Below are 13,020 nucleotides of genomic sequence, written 5' to 3'. Positions count from 1 at the left end.
CTTCCAGAAGCAGTGACAGCACAGCGCAAAGGCACATTAACTTAAAGATGGCAAGTCCGGGAGCAAAAATATAAATCACACGGTGGGGTGGTGATTTTTCTAAAAAGCAAAGAACTGCACAAACATAGACTTGAGGGTTTACTTGTACTTGAACTAAACTGGGGGGCAACCACCTTACTTTTAATTTATTTAATTTGGAAATGGGAAAGTTGTTGTTTGCTTGGATAATTTAAGACTCTCCCATGCATCTATTCAGAGCTCTCGCTGCTTTGATTTGGCACAGAGGAAGCAGCAACCACTGTGAATCTGTGGGCTAGTCAAGGCTGCTAATGAGGCAGAACAAGTCTTTTTATGCCTTCTTTCCTAGAACTTAACTACCGCTGAGGCTAAAGTAACAAAAGGGAGTTTTTAAAACTTTAAACTCAAGACCGGGAAGGAGATAAAAATTCTGAGCATACTAGACACTGGAAAAATGCTACCAGGAAGTTTTGTTTTGCCTTTTTTTTTTTTTTCCCCTCTCTTAAAAGTGTAAAAGTTCTGAGTGCTGTTTACTTTCTTCTGTGGCTACCAGGAGGGTCTCTTATACTATCCTGTTCCCTCTCCAAAGATATTAAGGAACTTCCCACCCTCCTCCGCCCCAGCCCATAAATATCACCAGAGCCTGAAATGGCAGAGATTTACCAAGAGCTCAAGCTGGAGTTTAGCTATAATAGGAAGGAAGACAGGATATGGAAGAGAAAGGGTTAACGATGACTAAGGAACTGTCTTTGGGGGAAGAAGATGTTAGGGAGGGTGTTGGTGCTGTGCTGCATGGTGGGGAGTATTGGGATATACCCACGTGGCCCTGTCCTTGTGGCTGTAATATCCAGAATCACTTCCCTGTATTAGAACATAAAGTTTGACCTGTTACCAGAGAACTGAGTGAACACCCTTCTGGATTCTCAGTGTGTGCTCGACTTACTAACAATAAAATGGTATTTGGTGAGGGTGAGGTTGGCAGGGAGAGAATTGAACCATCATCTTAAGATCTGGCGCAATGCAGACATGAGTCTTCTCGCTGGGTTAGATCATACTTCATTTCTTAAAAGTCACAATGACACAGTTCAGGGACACTAATAAGAGTCCAGATGAAAGATTTTTATGGTCTCTTATTTTCCCCTTGACATTCACGGCTAAAAGATATTCAGATCTTAGCCCCACCGCTTGCAGCCCTGAAGTGAAAATAGAATTCTTCACTCATCTGAATGGATCTGAGCCTCAAGATAGCACTGACCTTTAGAGCTGCGTACCTCAGCGGAATGTTCTGTAATGATGGAAATATTCCTTATTTGCACTATCCAACGTGGTAGCCAATAGACACATATAGCTGTTGAATACTAGAAATGTAGCTAATGCAACTGAAAAGGTGGATTTTTTATTTTATTTTCTTCAACCAAGTTTTTTTTTTTTTAAGATTTATTTATTTATACAAGCACTGGGTACAGTCAGAAGCGCGGAAGGGTGAGAGAATTCACCAGAGCCAGAGCGGGGACCAGAACAGGCAGATCTACTGAAATACACTGCTGAGGGGAGCAGTGGGCGCCGCAGGAGAGGTCTCTGCGCCAGCCCACCGCTCAACCACTGCGCCACCAGAGGAGGCCCTTCTTCAACCAATTTAAATGTAAGTCGTCTCCTGTGGCCTGGAGCTAATGTGTACATTGCTGGAGTAGACAGACAGGCAGTATGTCCATGCATTTTGTTGGTTTTTTTTTTTTTTTTTTGATTAGCCAAATTTTTTTATTTGCTCATTCCTTGCATTTGAAGTACTCCTCGATGACATCCTTGGCTTGAGACTCTTTGCCATAGTCCTTAACTACCACACAACTGCAGCCAACCACTTTACCGGGCTTCCCCTCTCTGTCAATTTTACAGAGGCCTACCCATTCGCCCAGTTTTTTGTTGTCATCAACCTTAATTAAGTTGATTTGGTGTTCAGCACAAAGGGCCTCCACCAACTTGACGTACATGGGTTCATCACAGTTGGATGCAAGCACACAAAGATGGGCTTGGTGCTTGTCTAAGGCTTTGGCAGCTTCGCGAATTCCACGTGCGAGGCCATCGTGAATGAGGGCGGTCTTCAGCACCTCTTGCAAAGCAGTATTAACGTCCATTACCCCTCCAGCAGCAATGCCTTTCTCGGCCATGGCGGTGGGTTACGGGTGGAGCCGAATCTTGAATGCACCCGAGCCTCCGCCTCCGCGTGCACGACTCGGAGGCGGCAGGGAAAGAGCCGTCCATGCATTTTGGATGAACCCAGCGAGCCCAGTGAGCTGTACAGTTGCCCAGGGTTAGGTATTCTGACCCATTTAATGATTTTCTTTCAGGGAATAAATTATAGGCCCTTGGTGGCAATCACTCATAATTTTCCTATCTCATTTGGGACACTGAAGGGCAAGTTTCAACGTATTTCTAACAGAAATATCAAACAGTGACTAGAGATAATTTCTAGAAAAAATTTCGAGAAGTATGGAGCCTGCCATGGGAAGGGTCATCTAAAGAACTTAAAATTTTGCTTCAGAACCAGAACCAATAGTCTTGTCTGCCTGCTTCCTGTGAGAAGAAACCATTATCACCTGGCGATGTCAGATGTACCAGAACCGATGTGATAGAATTTCTCTATCAAAATCATCCCTCCCTGAAATTAAATGGGTCTGGTGCAGAATAAAATAACTCTCTGGCCAGCAGAGCACTCCATTAGAATCCAGTTATTAGTACAATACAACTATGGTTTTGAACACCAATTTATTGGGCACCTCTTATGGGATTATCTCCTATAATTCTTATAACAACAAAATAACTACGATATTACCCAACTATGTAACCTAGGAAACAGAGGCTTCGAAGTGTTAACTACCTTGCCCAAGGTCAAGTGAGTGGTGGAGCAGGCAGGTAAAGCCAGGTAGTCTAAGACTCCAGTCCATGCTCCAATCATCTGGTAATAATTAATCTTCCTGGTAAATATGTAGCTGGAAAGCATGTGCTTGCTGCTTCTTTCTTACCACCCATCTGTTTATGAAGCATTATTTCCTGCCCATTTTCCCAAGTAGGTGTTACAGGAAATGGAGCACAGAGCATCTGAAGAGCAAGGAAAAGGCAAGGTTCTGGATTCAATTCCAGAATATCTGCTCTTTCCACATCTACACTCCCACAGTTGGCCATGCTGGCTCAGTTTGCTTTCCTGCAACATCTAGCCTCCCCATGAGAAGAAAGCCTCCATTCACTGGATGAGCTCTTGCAGAGTGTGGGTGGCTGCTGTCCACATGAAAATCCATTGCTCAATTTTCTTCTCCTTGGCATTCCAGTGGCACCCCATTTCTGTTGAAACCCACAGGGCCTTACCATATGTCTGGGTGTCTTGATAGCAAACATATTTTTGAAAGCAAATATATCAGCATCATGTTGTTTTTCTTTCATTAGCTGTCTTGTGTGCAATCTTAGCAGATTGCATGATGTTGTGTTTAGTTGAAAAATAATGCTATTGTTTTTCTCTCCAAGAGTGTTATCCATTAACCTTGAGTGTGACTTGCTAAAGAGAGTTCTATAGGAAAACAAAAACTTTCAAGTCAAGCAGACCAGGCTCTGAATTCCATTCACTCATTTAAAAATATTTATTAAGGCTCTACTGTGTGCAATGAGCTAGTGCTGAGATAAGTCATAGAATAAAACAAAGACCCTGCCATTAAAGTGGGATGAGATAGACATTAAATAAGATAAATGAGGGGAAATTATGGTTATATTAGCTGGTGAAAGAGCTAAGGACACAAAAAAGGGAAGAGAGCTAGAAAATGCTTGTCATTTTCTTGAGAAAGTATCATTTGAGTCAAGACTTGAAGGAGGTGTGGTAGTGGACTTGAATGCATTAGTTGTGGGATATTAGGTAGATGTTACCTAAATGGATACTTGATTTACTCAACTCCAAAATAGGACTAAAAGCTGTCTGGCTAATATGTTCTGAAGGATCAGGCCACGTTGTGAAAATCTCTTGCCTAGACATTGAATAAGACAATGACAGCAGCTGTTACGACTGTGTTCACTATCGTCATCACCGTCACCAGTGACAATAGCAGCATGGCCATTATAGGAGCCACTTGCTGGAAGTGGAGATTGGTTATTTATACATTTATTCCCTCCAAATGATTTTGCTAAGGAAACTCAGGTAATGGTTTCACTCTAAAGATTGAAATTTTTTAGCCTTGGAAGAAGAACATATGTTTTAAATATTTTTATCAGTCAGTCTTGGCAGGAAACAGAGACCCCCTCAAACTGGGTAATTTGAGGAGAGTTTAATAAGAGGACTTTTTAAGAGATGGGCAGAGTGTAACCACAAGGAATGCTGCAGTGCCCAAGAATTAGAAACAACAGAGCACTGTTATCCTTACCCTCCAACCCCTTAGTCCTGGCCAGAAGGGATGAGAGGAATGTCTGCTTACCAAATGCCAGAGACAGGGAGAGCCCCTGAGAAGGGCACCTGACAGGAGCTGTGCCTGTCAGTGGAAGGAGAGAGCAAGGGATCGAATCCTCCAGGGTCACTCTCTTTCTCCCAACCCCCATCACTGGCCAAACCCAACCGGAAGTCAGAGAGCAAGAGAGGCTGGGAGTACCTGGCCTGGAATAAGCAGGTGGAGAAGTGGGAGAGGGGAGCAGAGTGGCCACAAAGATAACACTGAAGTTCAGGTTCAACATAATTTCCTGGTTCCTATGGGAGCCTCGTAGTCACTATTCTCTTTATGCAAGGAAAACAACCCTGTTAATTCTCTTCATCAGATGTCCCTTAAATCATATTTGTTACTTTCCTCTGGGTTTTTTTTTAAAAATATTTATTTATTTATGCATACAAGAACTGGGGTACAGGCCAGAGGTGTGGGGGCTGAAAGGATTCACTAGAGAAAAAGTGGGTAACAGAACAGGCAGATTGACTGAAATACACTGCTGAGGGGAGCAGCAGATGAGACAGGAGAGGTCTGCTGTGCCATGTAGGTAGCTCCCTGGCTGGGGATCAAACGCGTGCTGCAGAGGCTGCAGATAGGTTCACAGCACTGTGCTTAACCCTTAGGACACCAGGGAGACCCTCTTATGAGTTCTTTTTCTGCCCCTTGGAAAGGTCAAGATTTGCTTAGGGATTTTGAAAAAAATCCAGAATAATAAAGAATAAGGCCTACACCAAAAACCCCAAAACTCTCCTGAAAAAAAAAAAAAAAAGAGAATGGAGGTATCACACTCCCAGGCTTCAAGCTATACTACAAAGCCATAATAATCAAAACTACATGGTATTGGCATAAGAACAGACACACAGACCAATGGAACTGAATAGAAAATCCAGAAATAAACCCACAGATTTACGGCCAAGTAATTTTTGACAAAGAAGCAAAGACTATGCAATGGGGCAAAGAAAGTTTGTTCAATAAATTGTGCTGGGAAAACTAGGTCACTACATGCAAAAGAATGAAGGATGACTACTACCTCACACCATGCACAAAAACCAACTCAAAATGGACTAAAGAACTAAACATAAGACCTGAAACCATAAAATATATAGAAGGAAATATAAGCGAAACACTACATGACATACACCTCAGTAACATCTTTAAAGACACATCACCCAAAGCAATGATAGTGAAGGCAAAAATAAACAGCTGGGACTACATCAAATTAAAGAGCTTCTGTACAGCAAAAGAGACAGTAACCAAAACAAAGAGACACCCCATGGATTGGGAGAAAATTTTTGCACACAACACTTATGATAAAGGACTGATCACAAAAAAATCTACAAAGAGCTGATGAGACTTGACAAAAACAAAGTAAACAACCCAGTCAAAAAAATGAGCAGAGAGCTAAAAAGAAACTTCTCCAAAGAGGAAATGCAAATGGCCAACAGGCATATGAAAAAATGTTCAACATCACTTGTAATCAGGGAAATGCAAATCAAAACGACAATGAGATACCATCTTACACCAGTGAGAATGGCACATATTAAAAAAACTAGCAACAACAAATGTTAGCAAGGATGTGGAGAAAAAGGAACTCTCCTGCACTGCTGGTGGGAGTGCAAACTGGTCCAACCACTATGGAGAGCTGTGTAGAATTCCTCAATCTGCTAAAGATGGAGCTTCCATATGATCCAGCAATTCCACTCCTAGGTATTTACCCAACGGACACAGAATCATTAATTCAAAAGGGCACCTGCACCCCTATGTTTATAGCAGCACTATTTACAATAGCTAAGCTATGGAAACAACTGAAATGCCCAAAAATAGATGACTGGATCAAGAAGATGTGGTACATATACACGATGGAATATTACTCAGCGATCAAAAAAGATAAACACATGCAATTTGAAGCAACATGGGTGGAACTGGAAGGGATCATGCTCAGTGAAATAAGCCAGAGGGAAAAAGAAAAATACTGGATGGTCTCACTCATAGCAGGAATTTACAAAAACTAAATAAGGGACCAGGAAAAAAACTAATTATAATAAAGTAAAAATCAAAATCCGCAAGCAACTATAAACCAGAGACATACTATGGGTTAGTGAGAAGGGAGTAGGATCAAAACAAGGGTGGAGGGAATTGTATGGGGACTATATTAAGATGAAAATGCATACATTGTGCAAAAATGAAAAATGATGTAATAAATATACAAAATAATAAAAAAAAAAAGAATAAGTCCTACTTTTATGTAAAGCCAGAGAGTGTACTGCAGCAATCGCTTACTCAGGTTAGAGCATCGCAGACGAGACAGACCGTTCAGCTGTCACTCACCAAGGGGAACAGGGCCCTGCCAGAGGGCCCCGCTGACCAAGAGCACAGCAATGTCACAGTTTTATTTTTCTTAAAGACGTTTAAGCTATGACATTGAGTAGAAAATAGTAAGTTATGAAACCATGTAGACAATATAGTGTCAATCACGTGGGAAGTCAACTGTTTACAAATAATTATAGACTATAGATTATGATGGTTTTTTTCATAGGCCCTTTCCATATTTTTCCAAGTCTCATCAATAACTATGATGAATATTACAGGGATCTATTTTAAATCAAGGAAATATTGTTTCTCATAATTTGCATCTGTACTTAAAACTATAGTAATCACTATAACTTTCATTTGTGGAAAATTTTAATACAGGATCTTAAAAAAAAAAGTCTCTAAACTGAATATTTGGCTGTTTTTAAAGAAAGTGATTTTATAGATAATTTCCAAAAAGAGAATACAAAGCAATTTAAAGATAATTCTTCTATAATGATTTAGTTTTGATTTGTGCTTAAATATAACACTAAAACTATACATTGAGCACTTCAGTCCATGGATGCCAAATTCATTCTCACCAGCTACTCTTTTTATGCTGAAAAGATATAATTGCAAGATATTAACTATAATTAATAAACAATCACTTTCCCACGTTGGAGTAACAAAGTGGGTTAAGTGAGATCGCCATTTAACACCACACAATTGTCTTTCCTCCCTTTACTCTCAGACCAGTTTTCTTTTGTTCAATAAACCCTTTCTGGGCACATGGCAGGTGTGTCTGGCTCTGAGTTAGGCTCTGAGTTGGGGGCACAGAGAACAGTAAGACCAAGCTCCTGCCTTTAAAGAGACATAGAGCAGAGACTGCTATGTGAGGAGGTGGCTTCAACCCAATATGGCCGTTGCAAATAAAGCAAACTGCACAAGAACGAAAGCCTAGACAAGGAACTTAAAAGAAGAGCTGCTCAAGTTAAACAAACAAATAAACGCAAAGATCTAGTTGCTGCTGAGCTGGCTGAGTCTTTGGTGACTGGAACTCTGTTTTTGAATTTTTATTGGGCTGATCAAGATGGAGGCCAGTGCCACCAGGCTTGTGGTGGTGAGTGACATCTCAACTGGCCTGATCCTGCTCAGTTGCCCACATCCTCAGCTCCCTGTCACAAATGCGGACAGTCACGTACATCAAGGGATAAGGGCAGTGACTCACTGAGGTCAGCTGCCTCCTTCAAGACACCTTACATGGAGCTTGACTTGCTTAGGGGAATTGCCTTCTTGTGAGTTGCTAGGTAGTTCTAAATTGTCTTTGATGAAAAATCGAACAGTCCCAAGGAATGTGGGTTTCTTTTTGGAAAACGTGGGCTCTTTGGCTGCAGGCTGAGGAGCCACTGAGTGTGATGAGCAAGAGCTGATGGGTTGGTTATAGGCAGAGCTGGTCTTCGGGTTCATACTGGTTCAGCCATATGACAGTCATGGGAAAACAGAGTTTTCTCAGAGTTTCTAAGATTGTTTTTCGCGGTGACCTTCCAGCACAGGTGGCCTAGTAGATAACATGTAGCCTTGTGACATAGTCTACATGTGCAGAAAGCAGTAAATAATATGTAACCTTGATGTATAATTTGCATGCGTGAAACATACTTCTACAAACTAGATTTAAACTTGGCCTTGTGCCGGCTTTGTCTATAAATCATATAAAAGCTAATAGGCATAAAAGAGGACGAGAAGGGAGGGAAGCGCAGAACCCTGCTCCCCTCCCCCGCCCACAGAGGCGGCACTCTCCGACCGGCAGAGACCAGGGAAACAACAAACCAAAACGCCCAACAAGAAAAACGGATGCAGCAAGCGGGACTGTGAGTGGAAAGGAACTATTTCAGCCACCACACCCCGTGAACGGGAGCTGAGGCGAACCCTGCAGGATCCGCCGCGGAGGTGAGCTCCACGCGCCATTAAAAAGAGAGCCCCGCCCACCAGGAGGAGACCAGCACCAGCACACAGCCCCGGCCGCCCGTAAAGGCTGCTTGAAACTGACAGATGACTCCTGGAAGAACCAGAGGGGAACAGAGAAGCCCACCCAAGATGCCGGCAAGTCCCAACAACACAGTGTCCCAACGCATACGGCAAATTAGAAAACAGACAGTAGGGAGGAGAAGAACCACACGCAACCTAGCAACTCTCCAGAGAAAAAGCACACCACAAAAAGAAAGCCAGCCCCCAGATTGCAACGACAATAACTTGGAAGAATTTCTGAGCCTTCCAGAAAGAGAATTTAAAATTGCCGTGATTAAAAAACTGACAGAAGTCATAAAGGAAAACAATGATAAGGGAAAAATAATCAACGATCAGAAGAATGCAATTGAGTCCCTAGAGAGGGAAAACAATGGTCAGAAGAAAGAAATTGAGTCCCTAAAGAGGGAAGTAAAAGAAATGCAGGAGATCAAAGAATTAATGGAAGAACTAAAGAATTCTGGGAAAAGCAATGAAAGCAGAATAGATGAAATGGAAGAACGAATAAGTAATCTTGAAGACACAGAAATAAAAAGAACCAAAACAGAAAAGGAAAGAGAAGTACGAAGGAAAAAGAACGAAGAAAGACTTCGGGAACTATCTGACTCCATGAGGAAAGGAAATATAAGAGTTATAGGAATACCAGAAGGAGAGGAGAGAGATGTAGGAACAGAGAAAATATTCAAAGAGATAATTGAAGAGAACTTCCCAAATGTGAAGAAGGAGCTGAAAATTGATATACAAGAAGCAAGAAGAACACCAAACTTCCACGACGAAAGGAAAAATACAGCAAGACACATAATAGTAAAGCTCCCAAGAATCCAGGACAAGGAAAAAATAATGAAGCTGGCAAGAGGGAAGAAACAGATAACATTCAAAGGAAAACCAATCAGGCTGACATCAGACTTCTCCGAAGAAACACTACGGGCAAGGAGAGAGTGGAGGGACATAGTCAACAGACTCCAAGAAAACAGATGCCAACCAAGAATACTCTATCCCGCAAAGCTCTCCTTCCTCTTTGAAGAAAGAATATGGACCTTCCCAGACAAACAGAAACTCCGGAATTTCATTGCAACTAAACCCCCACTCCAAAAAATACTACAAGGAGTCCTAAAGCCAGAACCTCAGAGCGACGAATAACAATGAAAGAAGGCCAAAAAAAAAAAAAAAGTTATTAAAAGAATAAATAAATAAAATCAAAGGAAAGACAAACACAATGGCAAATACAGATGTTAACATATCAATATTAACTCTAAATGTAAATGGACTAAACTCTTCAATAAAAAGACACAGAGTTGCAGCCTGGATTAAGAAACAAAACCCAACCTTTTGCTGTCTCCAGGAAACACATTTAGCTACAAAAGATAAAAATAGGCTCAAAGTTAAAGGATGGAAAACAATCCTACAAGCAAATGGACCAAAAAAGAAAGCAGGAACAGCTATACTTATATCAGATAAAACAGATTTCAAACTCAAAAAGATAAAAAGAGACCCCAATGGTCACTACATTATGATCAAGGGGACAATACTTCAAGAAGAAATAACACTCATTAACATATACTCACCAAACGAAGGAGCACCAAAATATATCAGACAACTGTTGTCCTCTCTGAAAACAGACATCAGAGAAAACACATACGTAGTGGGAGACTTCAACACACCACTATCAACAATGGATAGATCAACAAGACAAAAAATAAGTAAAGAAACCAAAGCTCTAAATAAAGACCTAGAGCAATTGGGCTTAACAGACATCTATAGAACACTAAACCCCAAAAAAACGGAGTACACATTTTTCTCAAGCGCACACGGATCATTCTCCAGGATCGATCACATACTGGGGCACAAGACAAACATCAACAGATACACCAAGATTGAAATCATATCAACCATCTTTTCTGACCATGAAGGCATCAAACTAGAAATAAACCATAAAAAGAAGGCAAGGAACTTTCCTACCTCATGGAGATTAAAAACCACACTACTGGAAGACCATTGGACTAATGAGGAGATCAAAGAAGAAATTAAAAAATTTTTTGAATTGAACGACAAGGAGGACACCAATATCCTAAATGTATGGGATGCAGCAAAAGCAGTAATAAGAGGAAAATATATAGCAATAGATGCTCACATCAAGAAACAAGAAAGAACGCAAAGAAACAACCTAATCTCGAAGCTCAAAGATCTAGAAAAAGAACAACAAAAAAACCCCAAAACCAGTAGAAGAAAAGAAATAATAAAAACCAAAGCAGAAATAAATGAAATTGAAACTAAAAAAACAATCCAAAAGATCAATGAAACCAAGAGCTGGTTCTTTGAAAAAATCAATAAAATAGACAAACCCCTAGCCAGGCTCACAAAGGAAAAAAGGGAGAAAGCACAAATAAACAGGATCATCAATGAAAGAGGAGAAATCACAACGGACACAGCAGAAATCAAAAGAATAATCAGTAACTACTATGAACAGTTATATGGAAACAAGTTTAACAATCTAGAGGAGATGGACAAATTCCTACAACTCTACAATCACCCAAAGCTAGATAAAGAAGAAATAGAACACCTAAACAGACCAATTACAATTAGCGAAATTGAAATGGTAATCAAAAACCTCCCCCAAAACAAAAGCCCAGGACCTGATGGATTTACAAATGAATTCTACCAAACATTCAGAGACGAATTAGTGCCTATCCTTCACAAACTCTTCCAAAAAATTGAGAAGGAAGGGACAATACCAAACACGTTCTATGAAGCCAACATTACACTAATACCAAAACCGAACAAGGACAACACAAAAAAGGAAAACTACAGGCCAATCTCCCTAATGAACACTGATGCAAAAATCCTCAATAAAATTTTAGCTATCAGAATCCAACAATGTATCCATAAGATAATTCACCACGACCAAGTTGGATTCATTCCAGGGGCACAAGGATGGTTTAACATCCGAAAATCAATCAACGTTATCCAACACATCAACAAAAAGAAATATAAAAACCATATGATAATATCAATAGATGCTGAGAAAGCTTTCGACAAAGTGCAACACCCATTCATGATAAAAGCCCTTGAAATTCTTGGGATACAAGGAACATACCTCAACATCATAAAGGCCATCTATGACAAGCCAACAGCCAGTATCAATCTCAATGGTGAAAAGCTGAAAGCAATTCCATTAAGATCTGGAACAAGACAAGGATGTCCACTCTCACCATTGCTTTTCAATATAATACTGGAAGTCCTAGCCAGGGCAATAAGACAAGAGAAAGACATCCAAGGAATCCAAATAGGAAAAGAAGAAGTCAAACTATCACTATTTGCAGACGATATGATATTATACATAGAGAACCCCAAAAACTCCACAGAAAAGCTAATTCAACTCATCAATCAGTTCAGTAAAGTGGCAGGATACAAAATCAACACGCAAAAGTCAGTAGCCTTCCTATACACAAACAATAAATCTGAAGAAGAAGAAATCAAAAAGACCATCCCTTTTGTTATTGAAACAAAAAAAATCAAATATTTGGGAATAAATCTAACAAAAGAGGTAAAGGACCTATACAAAGAAAACTATAAAACACTGTTAAAAGAAATAGAAGAAGACACAAAGAAATGGAGAGACATCCCCTGCTCATGGATTGGAAGAATAAACATTATTAAAATGGCCATCCTTCCAAAAGCAATATACAGATTCAATGCTATTCCAATCAAAATTTCAATGTCATTCTTCAAAGAAATAGAACAATTATTGATGAAATTCATATGGAATCACAAAAAACCCCGAATAGCCAAAGCTCTCCTGAAAAAAAAAGAAGGGAATGGAGGCATCAGACTCCCAGACTTCAAACTATACTACAAAGCCATAATCATCAAAACCGCATGGTATTGGAACAAGAACAGACATACAGACCAATGGAATCGAATAGAAAATCCAGAAATAAACCCACAGGTTTATGGTCAACTAATCTTTGACAAAGGAGCAAAGACTATGCATTGGAGCAAAGAAAGTTTGTTCAGTAAATGGTGCTGGGAAAACTGGGTCGCTACATGCAAAAGAATGAAGCTTGACCACCACCTCACACCATACACAAAAATCAACTCAAAATGGATTAAAGAACTAGACATAAGACCTGAAACCATAAAATATATAGAAGGAAATATAGGCGAAACACTACGTGATTTGCACATCAAAGACATCTTTACAGACACATCACCCAAAGCTGTGATAGTGAAGGCAAAGATA

General features: G+C 40.2%; 1 protein-coding gene across 1 annotated transcript; it reads right to left on the bottom strand.

Moving 5' to 3' along the window:
* Nucleotides 1–1,374: 1,374 nt before the first annotated feature.
* LOC311185197 (small ribosomal subunit protein eS12-like) lies at nt 1,375–2,183 on the bottom strand (the record flags this gene model as incomplete). Its single annotated transcript, XM_084255710.1, has 1 exon — nt 1,375–2,183. The coding sequence occupies one exon, from the start codon at nt 2,181–2,183 to the stop codon at nt 1,785–1,787; it is 399 nt and encodes a 132-aa protein (XP_084111836.1). The 3' UTR covers nt 1,375–1,784.
* Between the last annotated feature and the right edge of the window lie 10,837 nt (nt 2,184–13,020).

The sequence above is a fragment of the Talpa europaea genome, assembly GCF_964194135.1.
Source record: "Talpa europaea genome assembly, chromosome: 15".
NCBI lineage: Eukaryota > Metazoa > Chordata > Mammalia > Eulipotyphla > Talpidae > Talpa > Talpa europaea.
This window is presented reverse-complemented; position numbering and strand designations above follow the sequence as displayed.